The following is an 18,225-nucleotide window of genomic DNA, read 5'->3' as shown; positions in this document are numbered from 1 at the left end:
TTCCATGTGCTGATGAAAAACAGTGTGTTATGTGTCTGTAGGACGAAAGGTTCTGTAGAGGGCCCGGCGTGGCCCAGCGGCCAAAGTCCTCGCCTTGAACGCCCCGGGATCCCATATGGCCGCCAGTTCTAATCCTGGCAGCTCCACTTCCCATCCAGCTCCCTGCTTGTGGCCTGGGAAAGCAGGAGAGGACGGCCCAGTGCTTTGGGACCCTGAACCTGTGTGGGAGACCAGAAGAGGTTCTTGGTTCCCGGGTTCGGATCGGCGCAGCACCGGCTGTTGTGGCTCAGTTGGGGAGTGAATCATCGGACGGAAGAGCTTCCTCTCTGTCTCTCCTCCTCTCTGTATATCTGACTTTGTAATAAAAATAAATAAATCTTAAAAAAAAAAAGGTTCTGTAGATATCAATTAAGACCATCTGTTTTCATTTTTATTATTTTATTTTAAAAATATTTGTTTTCATTGCAAAGGCTGATTTTCAGAGAGGAGGAGAAATAGGAAAATCTTCCATTTGCTGGTTCACTCCCCAAATGGGAAGTGGAGCAGCCGGTACATGAAACGGCCCCAAATGGGTTGCCAGTCCTTACACACGTAAGACCGGTCAGTTGAGTCCATTTGTTCTGTTGTCTAGGTAAGCTCTCTTGTTTCCCTGGTGAGTTTCTGTCTTGTCGATCTGTCCACTGGGGCAAATGCATTGTCAAGGTCTCCCTCTGTATTAGAGTCTATATTTTCCTTCAGATCTGTTAACAGTTCTTCCACATAGTAAGGCATCCTAGCATTTAAAGTGCTTAATTGGTTGGATCTTGGCTTAAAATCATGGTATTTGGAGCTGATGCTGTGGTGTAGTAGGCTAAGCCTCGTTGGTGGTACTATTATTTGACATGGACACCCACATGGGCGATCTGGAAGAAGTTTCTGGCTTCAGATTGGCTCTGCTGTGGGCATTGCAGCCATCTGGGGAGAGAACCAGCTAGTAGAAGATCTCTCAGTCCTCTCCTGTAAAACTTTCAAATAATAAATCTTTAGGACCCTGCGCCATAGCCTTAGAGGCTAAGTCCTTGCCTTGTGTCTGTGAGGATCCCATATGGGTTCCGGTTCATGTCTCGGCTGCTCTACTTTCCATCCAGCCCCCTGCTTATGGCCTGGGAAAGCAGTAGAAGATGACCCAAGACCTTGGGGCCCTGCACCACTGGGAGACCCAGAAGAAAATCCAGGCTTCGGATTAGCTCAGTTCCAGCCACTTGGAGAGTAAACCAGTGGACAGAAGATTTTTCTCTGTAAATCTGTCTTTGCAATTAAAAAAAAATATTATGTTTTGAAAAAAGTCTTAAAAATTGTAATTGACATGGGTAAAATTCAATTAAATCATAAAAATGAACGTTTTGAAATCTAATGTTTAGAAAATTTTTCCCCCACTGCAGCAATAAAGTGTTTCCTTGATTCAGCTTGAACTGATAATTACTGGCAGGGGAGCAGTAGGTGAATGTTACTGTGCCATGTGGTTGTCATACGTAGGCCTTTAGATCAATTTAGAATCCCATGGTACACACAGTTTTGCTCAGTACAGAGCATGAGTTCGTGTGAAGGTGGCTGCAAAATGAGCTGCTGTGAACTGAATCATGTTTGTTTATTGGCTTGCTTTTTAAACTTGTGTTAAAATTCCAGGCATTTGTTTATTTACTGAAATTTAAATTTTTTTTTTTTTCAAAAAATGGAGCAAATAATAGTCATAGCTATGTTGCTTGGTGATTATGCGTTTGCAATGATGTGTAGAAATCATTTAGTATTTGTATTGCCTAGCATTTTTTTTTTTTTAAGATTTATTTTTATTACAAAGTCAGATATACAAAGAGGAGGAGAGACAGAGAGGAAGAACTTTCGTCCGATGATTTACTCCCCAAGTGAGCCATAACGGCCAGTATGTGCCAATCCGAAGCCTGGAACCTCTTCCAGGTCTCCCACGCGGGTGCAGGGTCCCAATGCATTGGGCCGTCCTCTCCTGCTTTCTCAGGCCACAAGCAGGGAGCTGGGTGGGAAGTGGAGCTGCCGGGATTAGAACCGGCGCCCATATGGGATCCCGGGGCGTTCAAGGCGAGGACTTTGGCCGCTAGGCCACGCCACCGGGCCCTTGCCTAGCATGTTTTATGAACAGTTGTTGCTACCTCAGCATCTTTGTTATTGCCGTTTTCGTTTTATCAAAATATTTCTAAACAGTTTGCTGTATCTAATTGCTTTGTGCTGATACAAAATAATTTTTATGGATATCTACTCAAGTTGGGTTAATTTTGGAAAATATGAAAGTCATCAAAATAGACATTTTAATAATTACAAGCAAATGAAGGTAGTATCAGTTACACCTATTGTACTAATAATAGCTTTGGATATCTGTTGTGAAGGAAATTGCAAAGATTAAAAATGTGCCAACATTTTGAATCTTTTTTTTTTAAGATTCATTTATTTTTATTGGAAAGTGAGATACACAGAGAGGACAGCGAGGAAGATCTACCGTTCATTGATTCACTCCCCAGGTGGCCACAGTGGCCGGAGTTGAGTCGATCTGGAGCCAGGGCTTCTTGCAGGTCTGCCATGTGGGTGCAGGGTCCTAAGGTTTTGGACCGCCCTCGACTGCTTTCCCAGGTCACAGGTAGCTGGATGGCAAGCAGCATCTCCAGGACACAAGTTGGAATGCATATGGGATCCCGGTGCAAGCAAGGCAAGAACTTTAGCTGCTAGGCTACTGTGCCAGGCCCAACACTGAATATTTTTGGTAGTACTTGCTTTAGCAGCGCATGTACTGAAGACTTTTGTAGTGGGAGTTAAGAGATATTAACAGTGAAAGAACTTTACTAGTTTACTCCAGAAGCTCCAGTTTAGCAACCATTATTTGCTGCTCTCACAGCATTCAAAAGTTGAAGTATTCTACTGAATTTCTGAAGTATCTGGGTTTTTTTTTCTTTGTATATGGTTGTACTTTTTTTTTTTTTAAGATGAATTTATTTCCAAGTCAGAGTGACAGGGAGACAGAGATATCTCTGCTGGTTTCCTTCCTAAATGCCCACAGCAGCCAGGGTTGGGTGAGATTGAAATCCAAGGTCAGGAATTCTATCCAGGCTCCCACGTGGGTGCCAGGATTGCAAGCGCTTGGAGCATGGTTTGCTACCTTCCCAGACATGTTAGCAGGACGATGGGTGGGAGGTGTGCGGCTGGGACTTGAAAAGGTGCTCTCTTGGGATGGCTAATGTTGCAAGTGATGGTTTAAGAGGATTTACCACAAGGCTAGGCTGAAAGTATTATTGACAACTGGCTTCCATGTTATAGATTATTTTCACTGTAGATATTATTTCAGGGCTTAACTCTGAAAATTTTAAATTGAAGTTGTAGAAAGTGATAGTGTATCTCATAACAACCATTCAGAATGAAGTTATTAATAGATTTAGTTATTGTAAAGAAATAAATTATGTATAAAAGGGTGGACATTTTATGTGCTTGCAGCTACCACATGAATTTGGTTTGTATATGCATACTGTGTTTTTCTGTTTTTGCTTACATTTGCATTTAAAATAATGTTGTAGTATTCAATTTTTTTTTAACATTTGTGTACTCTGCTGTTTTCATGTAGTGGTACATACTCTTCCTCACTCTCCCCACCCCAAATCTATTTTCAGTGGAAGAAAGCAGAAGAGAAACTGGAGCGGGAGCTTTTGGAGGCGGAAGCTTCAGAGAGTGCTGAGAAGAAACTTAAATTGGTAGGCAGTTTCACAATCTAGCATACTTTAAAAATGTTCTGGTTTTAGCAATAAATTTGTTGTCTTAATTTTTAGCTGTATAAATTTGGTTTACTTCATTAGACTTAGGTATGTGAATTTTATGATATGCAAGAAACCATGATATGATCAGTGCAATCTCTATGAAGTAACAGAATATGCTCATTCTGTTAAAATCCCGAATACGGACTTGCAGGGAAGGGTGGAAAGGGAAAGACAAGATCAAGCTCTGAAAGTGGCTATTTGTTAACTCAGGAGGAAATGGACCAGATTGTGCTAACATTATTTTGTCTGTTTCATCTGTCAGCACACAGAAACTCTGAATATTGTGTTTGTAACATACTTCAGAATATTGAAGAAGGCACAGAGATCACCTCTCCTGCCAGCGGTGCTGGAAGGACTTGCCAAGTAAGGGCTGTGTAGGTTAAAACCTTTTCGATTTATCACTTAATAAGACCAAGGTAGTCCAGAAGTTTAGAAGTTTCACTGGTAATCCAGGGTCCTCACTTCTGTTTCCTCTGTCTGTAGCACTGAATCTGTAACAGTGGACTCTTGGTTTTCTCACCTCAACAGTGTTTTTAACATCTGCAATAGTTATTTTCTTTAGCTCAGTGAATGCCAGGCATCCCTAAGGTTCATGTCTTGGTTCTTTTCACTATGTAATTTATATTTCTCTAGCATCATAGCTTTTTTTAAATATTTACTTATTTATTAAATATTTTTTGGAGATTTATTGGATTTTACAGAGAGAAGGATATACAGAGACAGAGGTCTTCCATCTGCTGGTTCACTCCCCAAGTGACTGCAGTGGCTGGAGCTGAGCTGATCTGAAGCTAGGAGCCAGAAGCCAGCAGCTTTTTCTGGGTCTCTCACGTGGATACAGGTTCCCAAGGCTTTGGGACATCTTTGCTTTCCCAGGCCACAAGCAGGGAGCTGGAGCAATCAGGATATGAACCAGCATCCTTATGGGATCCTGGCACATGCAAGGCAAGGACTTGTAGCCACATATTGTGCCAGACCCAGATTTATTTATTTTTATTGTAAAGGCAGATTAGATTAATGAGAGAGAAGAGACAGATCTTCCATCCTATGGTTCATTCCCCTGTGCCAATGTGCCGATCTAAAGCTAATACCTTCTTTTTGTCTCCTACGTGGGTACTGGCTCTCAAGCTTTGGGCCATCTTCTGTTGCCTTCCCAGGCCATAATAGAGAGTGGAAGTAGAGTAGCCAAGACTTGAACCGACATCCGTATAGTATCCCACTGCTTACAAGGTGAAGATTTAGCCATTGAGCCATCATGCTGGAATCTAGCATTACACTTGGAGTGGCTCATGCCAGTCACGGCTGTGCATTTTAACCCAGCTTGCACATCATCTCCCTAGTCTGCATAATCTGTTCCTGCTGACAGAGGTCTTTGTATTGTGTCTTTGCAAGTTGAGCCACTGCTTGCAATTCCAGTCTCCCATGTGTGTGCTGGTTCAGGTTATGGCTGCTTCACTTCTGACTTCGCTCCTTGCTGATGTGTCTGGGAAAGCAGTAAGATGGTCCTGGTCTAACTCCTTGTGCCTCAACCCCAGCTTGGAAGAGTAAGGTGAAGCTTCTGGCTTCCTGGATTTGGCCTGGCTCAGTCCTGATCATTTTGGTTATTTGGAGAGTAAATTAGCAGAGGGGAGATCTGGCTTTTTCTCTGTGTAATTCTGCCTTTAGTATAAACAAATCTTGAGAAGCAGGTGCAGTTTTAAAAGGAGAGAGAGATGAGTTACTGGCTCTTGGCTTTGGTCTTGTTTGGACCTGGCTGTTGTGGCCATTTGGGAAGTGACACAGTGGATGAATGGTGTGGAGGCATTTATCCTGCGGTGGAGACGTGGGTTAGGATGCCTGTGTCCTTGACTTTGCTGCCTGGGCTTCAGCTCTTGAATCCAGCATTTTCCTTGCGACCCCTGTCAGGCCGTGGTGATGAGCTAAGAAGTGGGGTCTCTGCCATACATATCCGAGATCCGGGTTGTGTTCCCACCCAGTTACATCGCTTTCCTGTGCTGTTCATGCATGGGGGCACTTGGGGAGTGAACTAGCAATTGGCAACTTTTTCTGTCAAATAAAACTAAATACAGTGACCCAAAAAGTTTATTTTGGTTTAAAATTTTTGAAGTTTTCTGTGCAGTTTATACTTTTTTCAACAACTTTTTGAAAAAGATCTTTTGTGTACACATGTGCCTATCTGCCTCTCTTGTCTCAGACTGAATCATGCTAGGTATGAGGCTCTGTAGTTTGCTTTTTTACCCTCCTACCAGTTACTTGGGATATCTTTACAGGTTACACGTATAGATAACTTAATTTTTAGAATTCATTATAGTCTATTATGGATTTGAATTACATCATTTGACCAGTCTCTTCTGTTACACCTAAATATTCTTTTGCATCTATTTATCTGTGTGTATTTTGTACTTGTGTGTCTTACTAGAACAGATGGCTGGGGCCTGCATTGTAGCCTAGCACGTAAAACCTCCGCCTGCAGCGCTGGCATCTTACATGAGTTCTGTCTGTTCCAATCTAGCTTCCTGCTAATGTTTCTGGGAAATCAGTGGAAGATGGCCTAAGTGCTTGGACCCCTGTGCCCAGGTTGGGGACCCAGAAGAGTTACATAGGGTCAAAGACTCTTCACTAATCCTGGAGGATGTCCTGACTTTGTTCTACTCAGTGTCTGGTTTATCATACAGAGTACTCGTAGTTCGTAGCCCAGGTGATTCTTGGTCTTCAATGCTATTGGTGCTCTGTTATTTCTAGAAATGGAAGTCCAGGATGCTTGAGTAACTTTTTTGGGAAGCACATAGGTAATTAGTGGTAGAGCCTAGGCTAGATACCAGATTTTGTTATTATCACTATTTTAAAAATATTTGAGAGGCAGAAAGAGAGGGGCTAAGTGCTGTGGTATAGCAGGGTTTTTTTTTTTTTTTGAAGATTTATTTTATATTTTATTACAAAGTAGGATATACAGAGAGGAGGAGAGACAGAGAGGAAGATCTTCCGTCCAATGATTCACTCCCCAAGTGACCATAACAGCCGGTGCTGTGCCGATCTGGAGCCAGGAGCCAGGAACTTCTTTCCAGGTCTCCCACATGGGTGCAGGGTCCCAAGGTGCTGGGCTGTCCTCGACTGCTTTCCCAGGCCACAAGCAGGGAGCTGGATGGGAAGTAGAGCTGCCGGAATTAGAACCAGTGCCCATATGGGATCCTGCGCGTTCAAGGTGAGGACTTTAGCCACTAGGCCACCGTGCCGGGCCTGGTATAGCAGGTTAAAGCCACCACCTGCAGTGCTGCCTTCTGGAAGATGGTCCAACTGCTGCCACCCTCATGGAGACTCTGATGAAGCTGGCTACTGGTTTTGGCCTGGACCAGTCCTGGCTGATGTGGTCATTTAGGGAGTGGGTCAGTGGATGGAAGACTTATCTATCTGTCCTTTGGTGTGTCACTCTACCTTTCAAGTGAATATAAAGCACAAGATGGAGGGAGACACTTTACAATGGCCAATTCATCTCCTAGCGAGTTCGGGAGCAGGGTGGGTGGCATAGACAAGCTATAAGACAGTTCTTGCTGCTCCCAGGGAGGAAGCAGAGGCGAAACTCACACCTAGGCTGTCCCGTGGATGCAGGTGTCCACAGCAGTATCTTACTGCATTGTCAAATGCCTGCCTGCTATTTCAGATTTAAAGCTCTCAGACTGTACTTTTATAAATAGTCTTACCTCTTTTCTCATTAGCACTGATTTTCTTAGAAGCTGATGCTACTGGCTGCTGAATTGCGCTAGAAATCTTGTAAAATTTCCTCAGGGAAGGTTTACTGTCAGTAGCTTATTTCTCAGGGCAGAAGTTTTTGTTTGTTTTTAATATTTATTTATTTGAAAGGCAATGTAGCAGAGAGAGGGAGAGACAGCCAAATGTTCCCTCTGCTGGTTCACTCCTCTGTGGCTGCAGTGCCCGAAGCTGAGCTACTCCAAAGCCAGGAGGACTCAGGAGCTTCTTGTGGGTCTTCGTGTGTGTGCAAGTATCTAAATTGTGTGCAGGCGTCTAAGGACTTGGACCGTCTTTCTGCTTTCTAAGATGCATTAGCACAGAACTGGATTGGAAGTGGAATAGCTGGAACTTAAACCAGTGCCCATATAGGGTACCAGTGCAGTGACCAGCAGCTTTACCCACCATGCCATAATGCTCACCAGGGGCAGAATTATTTTTGAGATAGGGCTAATCTGTTTTAATGTCTCATGTGTTCTAGTGTTCAGTGTGTGACTTGCCAGGCCAATCTGAAGTAATGAAAATTATCAATAATTGTCATCACCTTTTGAAATATAGAATATTAAAACAATTTAGAAATTGATTTTACCTGCTTTTATTTCTGCTTTCAAGTTTTTTGTAACTAAGCTTTGTTTGATTTCAGGTTTGCTCACCTTATCAATGTGGAGTTTTTTGATGATTTATTAGTAGTTCTTCATACTCTCATTGAATCTGGTGTAAGTATGTTTGGATTACTTTTTAAAGGTATTAAGTGTTTATTATAACTTTTTAATGATTTTTTCTTTTTCTTTTTTTAAGAATCTGAGTTATCAAGAAAGCCTTCATTGTGTCCAGACTGCTTTTCATATTCTTTCTGGGCAAGGTAAGTTTTGTTGGTTTTTTGTTTTTTTTAGAAACAAACAAAAAAACATGCTCCATTCCTTGGTTCGCTTCCCAGATTGTCATAATGGGCAGGGCTGAGCTAGACTGAAGCCAGTAGTCAGGACCTTCCTCCAGGTCTCCCATGTGGGCAAAAGGGGCAAAAGTGCTTGGGCTATCTTCCTCTGCTTTTCTCAGGTCTTTAGCAGGGCGTTGGATTGGAGCACCCGGGACACGAGCTGGCACCTGTATGGGATGCCAGTGTCACAGGCTGCAGTGTGACCACTGTGCCATAATGCTGTTGGCTCACTCTCAAAATAATTGAAACAGGCTGAGGGGGCAGTAGCTCAGGTGGATGGCAGGGGTCCACACATCTGGACCATATTCTGTTGCTTTTCCACCTGCATTAACAGAGCACTGGAGTGGGAGCAGAATATCCAAGTCTCCAGCCGGTACTCTGATGTGGGACACTCAAATTCTGCATGTGGCTAACCTCCATCACAGCACCAGCCCCACACTATTTTCCTAATTAAATTTTGTTCGCTTTGTTTTTGGAAGCTGTAAACAACGTACATAATTGTTTTTTATTTGAAAGGTGATGTTCTGAATATTGATCCAATGAAATTCTATACACATCTCTACAAAACACTGTTCAAGTTACATGCAGGTATGTGTATTTAGTTATTTCCTTAATATAAACTTATCTTTAAAGATGTGTTATCACCAGAACAACAATCAAAGACGTGAGAAGAAGTGTTACGTAAATTGCTGGCCTTCCAGTGCTGTATGTGGGTATTTAGGCCTAGTAGCACTTGGAGAGTTTCAGAGTTACCTGGGGATGGAGTAACTATAGCCTAGAACATCCTTTAGTAATTCTCCAGTATGACTTTACTGGCCAGGAAACTGGCATGAAGTGTAGCAGTTCATGTTGGGTTTTTCTTGAGTTCACTGAAATTGTATAAAGGAAAAGAGCAGTGCTGAAGTAAATGTCTGCTGTTTCAGGTGCTACCAATGAAGGGGTAGGGACTGTGCTCCAGTGTCTTGATGTCATGCTAACCAAGCGCAGGAAGCAAGTTTCTCAACAGCGAGCCCTGGCCTTCATCAAACGTCTTTGTACCCTTGCTCTTCATGTTCTTCCAAATTCAAGCATTGGCATTTTAGCAACTACCAGGATATTAATGCATGTAAGTAGTAATAGAGTGCCACAGAGTCCAACTCTTGAGTGCAGTCATGTTTTGTGGTTTTTTTTTTTCAGTAAGTTAACAGGGAGAGAGAGCACTTAAATCCTCTGGTTCATTCTCCAGGTGGCTGGAGGGAACAGGGCTGGGCCAGGCTGCAGCTAGAGGCAGCAGCTTCATTCAGGTCTTCACTTGGGCCATCTTCTGCTGCTCTTCCCAGTCCATTAGTAGGGAGCTGGGTTGGAAGTAGAGCAGCTGGGATGTCAATCAGAGCCCATTGTGCTAGGTCACAATGCTGATCCTGGTGTAGTTTCTTTTAAAACTTAATGGTGGGACCTGGTGCAATAGCGTGGTGGTTAAAGTCCTCGCCTTGCACGCGCCGGGATCTCATGTGGATGTTGGTTCTGATCCTGGCAGCTCCACTTCCCATCCAGCTCCCTGCTTGTGGCCTGGGAAAGCAGTCGAGGACGGCCCAATGCATTGGGACCCTGCACCCGCGTGGGAGACCTGGAAGAGGTTCCAGGTTCCCGGCATCGGATCAGCACAGCATTGGCCGTTGAGCTCACTTGGGGAGTGGGTCATTGGACGGAAGATCTTCCTCTCTGTCTCTCCTCTGCTCTGTATATCTGACTTTGTAATGAAATGAATAAATCTTTAAAAAAAAAGTAATTAATAACGAGGAAACTCACTTAAAAATAAGATCCAGTGAGAGTAAGTAGCTTGTTTGGAGTGATGCTGCTAGTAATAGGTGGAGGTGGAGTTAAAATTTAGACAATCAGACTTTTACAGTTCTCTCCCCTCCTTTTTTTTTTTTCAATTTTAGAGGCTGAGAGAAATACAAAATACACATCTGCTGGTTTACTTCAAAAGTACCTGCAATGACTAGGGCCTCGATGAGAATCCTGGGACTGGAACATCCATCCAGGTCTCCCATCTAAATGGCAGAAACCCAGCTACTTGGACTATCACTGCTCCCTTCTAGGGTCTCCATCAGTAGGAACCTGGGAATTGGGAACCAAGTTAGGACTTGAGCTAATGTACTGCACAGTGAGCTCTGTCCCTGCAGTCCTTTTAGCTGCTAGGCCCGAAGCTTACACCGTTATTTGAATGAAGATGTAGATTGATTATTTGTTACTGCAGATGATACTTCAGTGTCTTTTTTATGTGTACCTGATACAGATATTTCTGTAAGAGCTTTAAAAATGGGATTATAGGCTAAATTAATGTTACATGTACATTTCTTAAGTTTTTTTTTTTAATTTGGAAGGCAAATTTTATACAGAAGGAGAGACGGAGAAGTCTTCCATCTGCTGCTTCACTCCCCAAAGGGCTGCAACTGCCAGAGCTAAGCTGCTCTCCCATGTGAATGCAGGCGCCCAAGGACCTGGGTCCTCTGCTGCTTTCCCAGGCCATACAGAGTGCTGGGTCACAAGTGGAGCAGCAGGGACACAAACTGGCACATATGTAGCATGCTGGCACCAGCATGCAGGGCGTTGGCTTGCTGTGTCACACTGCTGGCCCAGGAGTGTTTTATATATGTGTGTTGTTTTGGATGTAAATCAAGGTAGAACATTCTCTTGTAATTTTTATTGTATAATACACCATGTTTGCAACAAGAACTAACTACAAAGGCCTTTAAAGACCTTATCTTTATCGCTTTTTTAAAAAAAGATTATTTTTATTTGAAAGGTAGAGTTTGGAGAGGGAGAGAATGATCGTGTGATGTGCTCCCCACATGGCTGCAGTGGTGCAGCTGGGCTGGTCTGAAACCAGGATCCGAGAACAACTTCTGAGTGTCCCATGTGGATACTGGGCCCCACGGTTTCGGTGCTTCTGCTTTCTTGGGCATGTCAGCAGGTTGCTGGAAGGGAAGTAGAATAGCTGGGGTGGGAACTATTGCTCATATGAGATTGCTGGCATTGCAGGTGACAGCTTTACTCACTGCACCATAGCATCAGCCTCTAGTTATATAGTCCTTATATAATCATAAAGTGTTAAGTACAAATGCAGGACAATAAAATTATTCTTTATAAAAAGATGTATTTGATAGGTATTGGAGGAAGATGATTGGGATGTAACTTCTTTAATTGGTTCATTGCCCCAGTGCCACAATAGCTGCGTTTAGGTCAGGCTGAAGTTAGGAGTGAGAAATACCGTGATCTCCCACATGGGTGGCAGGAAGACACGTACTTGAGCCATCTTCTGTGCTTCCCAAGTGCAATAGCAGGGAGCTGGATTGGAAGTGGAATAGCCAGGCTTTGAACAGGCACACTGACATAGGATGCTGGCTGCCCAACGTTAGCTTAGCCTACTGTTCCACAGTGCCTGCATCAGCATTCTTTAAATAATAATATCATTTAATTAATTCTTTTTTTTAAATTATTTTTTTAATAATCTTACTTAGTTGATTCGGGAACAAAGTGTCAAGGGCTACAGGGTGAAAGTGGGTAATACCATTGTTTCCACATCAATATCATTTTACCCTGTATCGGGGGTCAGGGAAAAAAACAAAGGGAAAAGCACACCCAACCTCCCACCCATCCCAGATCCCCAACGGGAGGCACGCTCTGAGGGTCCCGCTCATACAGTTTTGATAGTTCATCAGTTCTGGATTGCTGCCAATCTCTCAGTTCCAATCGCAATGAACCCTATTCAGAATCCACTGGCTGACAGTCTCTTCAGGGTTGGGGTTCTAAGATCAGCAGTTCAGTTGGAGGGATCTCCAAAGAAACTTCATCTGAGTTGACCCCAGGCCTGATTCTTGCGCGAGTTTACTAGTACAGAGTCCGACACCGTCCGTCACACCAATCAGCTTATGCACATGCTGGTCGTTAGGATTGCTGGGTCAGTTCTGTTTGCAGCCCTGTCTTCCTCGTGAACCAACGGGTGTTGTAGTCCAGTTCGATCCTGCCCACTTCATACTCGGTCCTCATGCAAACCGGTTGGAGCTGCAGCCTGGTTGGGGCGACTCCCCATAACCCCCACCAGTTCTGCCCCCTACCCTGGTTCCCATGGTTGCCAGTACACACTGCAGGCTTGTCAAGTCTGTCCCACATCCTGTTTAGCTCTCGCACGTGTCGATGGGCATTGAAGCCCAGCTCAACCCAACCAACCCTACTATCCAGCCCACACACCTACTGGCAGGTGCCCTTCTGTACAGCCACCCCTGCCCCTGTCCTGGTTTTCGTGTTGTCCAATGAGAGTGGTAGCCCCGAAGGAGGTGCCCACTATTTCCCTTCTAGGCCACACTCACTCCCAGATTATGCACTCTCCAGGTAGTTCTGGCATTTGACTTGACAGAATTAGCTCCAAGTGCCAGCCTCTGCCAGCTAGTACTGCGGCTAGCCCAACCAACCCTCACCCACTCTAGTTTTTGCTTGCACCAGTCGGAACAGTCAGCCCACCGTGGCCCTTCCCTTATCTAGCCCACATGAGGCCCACAGGTGTAACAGCCCTGCCTATTCTGACCTGTCCCCATCCCGACTCACGCTTTCCAATGGAAGTAGTTGTCCAGCAGGGGAGCTAATTAATTCTTATTTGATGTATTTTGTAGACTTTCCCAAAAACGGATCTGCTGCTTGACAATGAATCTCAAGGAAGTGGAGTTTTCCTCCCTGAGCTAGATGAACCTGAATACTGTAATGCTCAGAACACCGCTCTGTGGGAATTGCATGCACTGCGGGTAAGATAGCCTTTCTGCACCCTTCCCACCCTTCCCTCCACCCGATAGTACCAGAAAACCAAAAATGTTTTTTCTGGGTCTGCCCTGCTGGTTTTTTCTGTTTGTTTGTTTTTTATTCTTTCATTAGTATGTCCCTTTTTTCTTTTTTTACATTGTTCTTACCAGCAATTCAGAACAGAGAAAGATAGTTACAGTTGTGTGGGGGGAGGTTGTAGAAGGTTTTATTTTTTCGAAGATTTATGTATTTTTATTGGAATGTTAGATATACAGAGAGGAAGCTCTCCTGTCTGCGGATTCACTCCCCAAGTGGTTGCAGTGGCTGGAGCTGCTCCAGTCAGAAGCCAGGAACCTCTTCCAAGTCTCCCACGTGGATGCAGGGTCCCAAGGCTTCGGGCCGTCCTCGATTGCTTTCCCAGGCCACAAGCAGGGAGCTGGATGGGAAGAGGGGCTACTAGGATTAGAAATGGTGCCCATATGGGATCCCGGAGTGTGCAAGGCAAGGGCTTTAGCCATGTTACCGCGCCAGGCCCTGTTGTAAGTGGTTTTATGAACAATTTCCCTAATAACAGGAAGAGGATTTGTTACCAGTTACATTGTCTTGGATCCTATTCCAGGATGGCTCAGTTGGACCTGTTTGTTTTTTTAATTTTTATTTTAATTGGAAAGACAGATATACAGTGAGGAGGAGAGACAGAGGAAGATCTTCTGTCCAGTGATTCACTCCACAAGTGGCCGCAATGGCTGGAGCTGAGCCAGTCCGAAGCCAGGAGCCAGGAACTTCCTCCAGGTCTCCCATGTGGGTGGCAGGGTCCCAGTGCTCTGGGCCATCCTCAACTGCTTTCCCAGGCCACAAGCAGGGAGCTGGATGGGAAGTGGAGCTGCCGGGATTAGAACCGGTGCCCCTATGGGATCCTGCGTGTTCAAGGTGAGGACTTTGACCACTATGCTATCGCCCCAGTTGGCCCTGTTTTTCAAGCTGGGTTCTTCCATGTGGTAATTTGCTGTGTGCACAGCAGCAGAGTGATTTTTACATGAAATACTAGCATTAGGTAAATGCTCTAAAAGCAAGACCAAGTGCTATCAGTATTAACGTGTTCATCCAGTAGATTGGCATTTTATGCCTGTGAGCAAAGATTTTCTTTATGTATAATATTCTTTTTTTTTTTTTTATTGGAAAGCCAGATATACAGAGAGGAGGAGAGACAGAGAGGAAGATCTTCCATCCAATGTTTCACTCCCCAAGTGAGCCGCAATGGGCCGGTGCGCGCCAATCCGATGCTGGAAACCAGGAACCTCTTCCGGGTCTCCCACATGGGTGCAGGATCCCAAGGCTTTGGGCCGTCCTCTCCTGCTTTCCCAGGCCACAAGCAGGGAGCTGGATGGGAAGTGGAGCTGCCAGAATTAGAACCGGCGCCCATATGGGATCCCAGGGCGTTCAAGGCGAGGACTTTAGCCGCTAGGCCACGGCGCCGGGCCCTACGTATAATATTCTAATGAATTATATATGTATGTGGCTTTTTAAAGAGAAGGTTTGTTGTGAAAAAATGGTTGTATTGTCAAGTGTTGACCTACGTAAGCTGCTTGTTTTGTTTTCTCTGCAGAGACACTATCATCCCATAGTGCGGAGATATGCAGCACACCTCATTGCCGGTGCACCTGTTGAAGGCTCTGAAGCACTCCGGCCCGAGCTAAGCCGAAGGTAGTGATGGCACTGCCATGTTTATCCACAGCCTGCAGCTCCTAGCCGCTCACTGTGAAAAGTCCCCTTTATAAGACAGCAGACCAGGAGGTAGAAGGTGCCGGTTGTGTTTGAACTCCCCGCATGTGCCTGAGTTGGTCTACAGCAAAAACATGCTGACTGTGATTTTGTTAGTTTTGGGTCCTTAATTAACATCTTTCTTCTTAAGTGGTACGTGAAAAGTTTCACATATTTACTTGAAGTCCAGTCGAGCTTTGATTTTTTTTTTTTAAGATTTATTTTTATCGTAAAGTCAGATATACAGACAGGAGAGACAGAGAGGAAGATCTTCCATCCGATGATTCACTGTCAAGTGACTGCACCTGCCAGTAATGTGCCGATCCGGAGCCGGGGGCCAGAAGTCTCTTTCAGGTCTCCCACGTGGGTGCAGGGTCCCAAGGCTTTGGGCCGTCCTCTCCTGCTTTCCCAGGCCACAAGTAGAGAGCTGGATGGGAAGTGGGGCTTCTGGGATTAGAACCGGCGCCCACATGGGATCCCGGTGTGTTGAAGGCGAGGACTTTAGACACTGAGCCACCACGCTGGGCCCTGAGCTTTGATTTTTTAAAAATTTATTTCACATGGCAGAAAATAGCAAAAGAAATGCCATGCATTGGAGAATTGCTGTGCATAACAGTTTTCCCAGGAGTCCTTCCTGCAGTCTGCTCCTGCTGTTTTAGATGGAGAAATGTGTCCTCCTAAAAATTTTTTTCTCCTTAAAGATCATTTACTGGGGGCCTGGTGTGGTAGCCTAGCACCTAAAGTCCTCACCTTGCATGCATCACGATTCCTTATGGGCACTGGTTTGTGTCCTGGCTGTTCCTTTCCAGCTCCCTGCTTGTGGCCTGGGGAAGTAGTAGAGGATGGCTCACAGCCTTTGGATTCTGCACTCGTGTGGGAGCCCAAAAACAAAAGTATTTATTGAAAGGGCAGAACAACAGGCGATGTAGAGGGAAAAAGAGATCTTTTATCTGCTAATGCCTACAGTCGCCACGCCTGGGCCAGACTGAAGCTAGGAGTGGAAAGTGCATCTAGGTCTCCCACGTGGGTGACACGGCAGGTTAAGTTCTCCTTTTCTGCTTTCCTAGGTGTATTTGCAGGAGGATGAATTAGAATAGAGCAGCTAGGACTTGAACCGGTGCTGCACTATGTGTAGCAGCATTGGAAGAGGTGGCTTAACCCCCTCTGCCACAGTGCCTGTCTCAGGAAGCTTTTATTCCCTCAACTTCTTGTTTTGAAGTTTTAAAATGTATGGAAAAGCTGGAAAAAGTCTCTTCCCAATAAAATCACTTGGAAATAATTCCATTATTCAAAAAGGGAGAAAGTAATACAAAAGTTACCATTAATTGAGTGGCTATTTTTAAAAATACCCAAGGATTGGGCCCGGCGCCGTGGCCTAGCGGCTAAAGTCCTCGCCTTGAACGCCCTGGGATCCCATATGGGCGCCGGTTCTAATCCCGGCAGCTCCATTTCCCATCAAGCTCCCTGCTTGTGGCCTGGGAAAGCAGGAGAGGACGGCCCAAAGCTTTGGGACACTGCACCCGCGTGGGAGACCTGGAAGAGGTTCCAGGTTCCCGGCATCGGATTGGCGCGCACCGGCCCGTTGCGGCTCAGTTAGGGAGTGAAACATCGGACGGAAGATCTTCCTCTCTGTCTCTCCTCCTCTCTGTATATACGGCTTTCCAATAATAATAAAAAATCTTAAAAAAAAGAAAAAATACCCAAGGATCAGCATTATGTTCTAGCAAGTTAAGTTGCTGCCTATAATGCCAGTCTCCCGCACAGGCACCACTTTGGGTCCCGCTGCTCCCCCCCAGTCCAGGTCTGCTAATGCACCTGGGAAAGCAGTGGAAATGGCCCATGTGCTTGGTCCCTGCTTCTGACTTGAGAGAACCAAGAGGATGGGCCTGGCCCTATCAATTGTGACCCATTGTGGAATGAAAAAGCAGGCTGAAAAATCTCTTTAACTCTACCTTCAAATATTTGGAAAAAAATTACTCTGGATTCAGCAATTTATAAAGCAAATATTTTTAAAAGTTTTTTTATTTGAAAGGCAAAGTTGCAGAGAAAGTGGTCGATGAGGGGGGGGGTTGTTTTCCATGTACTGTTTTACTCCTCTAATGGTAGTAATTCTGAGGCTGAAACCAGGAGTTCGAACTCCATCTGGGTTTCCCACATGGGTGCCAGGGCCCACGGACTTAAGCTATCTTCTGCTGCTTCCCAGGTGTATTCTGCTCAGCTTTCTCTAGATCGGCATTCCTGAATGTATACCAGGTTTCTCTGAAGTGGAGGTAGTTGGATAGTTGGATAATGTTGACATTATCTGAGGAAATAGTTTGAGTGTATGGGTGGTTTGTTGGTTTCTTTTTTTTTTTTTTTTTGGTAAAGATTTATTTTTTATTACAAAGTCAGATATACAGAGAGGACGAGAGGCAGAGGGGAAGATCTGCCATCTGATGATTCACTCCCCAAGTGACCACAATGACTGGTGCTGTGCTGATCCGAAGCCGGGAACCAGGAACCTCTTCCAGGTCTCCCACACGGGTGCAGGGTCCCAAAGTCTTGGGCCATCCTCGACTGCTTTCCCAGGCCACAAGCAGGGAGCTGGATGGGAAGTGGAGCTGCCGGGATTAGAACAGGTGCCCATATGGGATCCCAGTGCATTCAAGGCGAGGACTTTAGCCGCTAGGCCACGGCGCCAGTCCCGGTTTGTTGGTTTCAAAAGCAGGGGAATGTTATACATTAATATGAGTCTGGAATAATAGAGCATTCTTTGCATTCCGTCTACTTATTTTCAAGTTACACAGTTACCGTGATATCTCTGCATTTCTTACGTTTGCGATTACAGATCTGCATCTGAACTTTTTGAGACTTACAGCATGGCAACAATGACATTCAATCCTCCTGTTGAATCTTCACCTACTAAAACGAAGGTATTTAATTCATTTTACCTTTTAAATATTATTTGAAAGGTAGACAGCTCTCCCATTTATAGGTTAACTCATCAAAATGCCTGGAACAGAAGTGGATGACAGGAACCCGTGTGCTGAAGATCCCACCTGCTGTTCTCTGGATGCACATTGGCAGGGAAGCTATGCTTGGAAACAAAGCTGAAATTCAAATTCAGCAACTCTAATCTAGGATGTGAGCGATTCATGTGGCAACTTATTACCTCTGTGTCTCTGGGGGGAAAAATTTAACCAAATTAATGTCTAACTTGAT

At 44.8% G+C, this 18,225-nt stretch overlaps 1 protein-coding gene across 2 annotated transcripts in view; it reads left to right on the top strand.

The window, feature by feature from the left end:
* NOC3L (NOC3 like DNA replication regulator) overlaps positions 1 to 18,225 on the top strand; it is a 48,295-nt gene that overhangs the window by 29,229 nt on the left and 841 nt on the right. For both annotated transcript variants that reach the window (XM_058671019.1, XM_058671018.1), the window contains exons 12-20: positions 3,666 to 3,746; positions 4,072 to 4,172; positions 8,194 to 8,266; positions 8,349 to 8,412; positions 9,004 to 9,075; positions 9,411 to 9,592; positions 13,140 to 13,268; positions 14,870 to 14,967; positions 17,852 to 17,936. In XM_058671019.1, coding sequence (XP_058527002.1) covers positions 3,666 to 3,746; positions 4,072 to 4,172; positions 8,194 to 8,266; positions 8,349 to 8,412; positions 9,004 to 9,075; positions 9,411 to 9,592; positions 13,140 to 13,268; positions 14,870 to 14,967; positions 17,852 to 17,936 — 885 coding nt within the window. The remainder of the gene's footprint in view (positions 1 to 3,665; positions 3,747 to 4,071; positions 4,173 to 8,193; positions 8,267 to 8,348; positions 8,413 to 9,003; positions 9,076 to 9,410; positions 9,593 to 13,139; positions 13,269 to 14,869; positions 14,968 to 17,851; positions 17,937 to 18,225) is intronic.

The sequence above is a fragment of the Ochotona princeps genome, chromosome 13 (genome assembly GCF_030435755.1).
Source record: "Ochotona princeps isolate mOchPri1 chromosome 13, mOchPri1.hap1, whole genome shotgun sequence".
NCBI lineage: Eukaryota > Metazoa > Chordata > Mammalia > Lagomorpha > Ochotonidae > Ochotona > Ochotona princeps.
The sequence above is the reverse complement of the archived record's forward strand: the minus strand, read 5'-3'. Positions and strand labels throughout refer to the sequence as shown.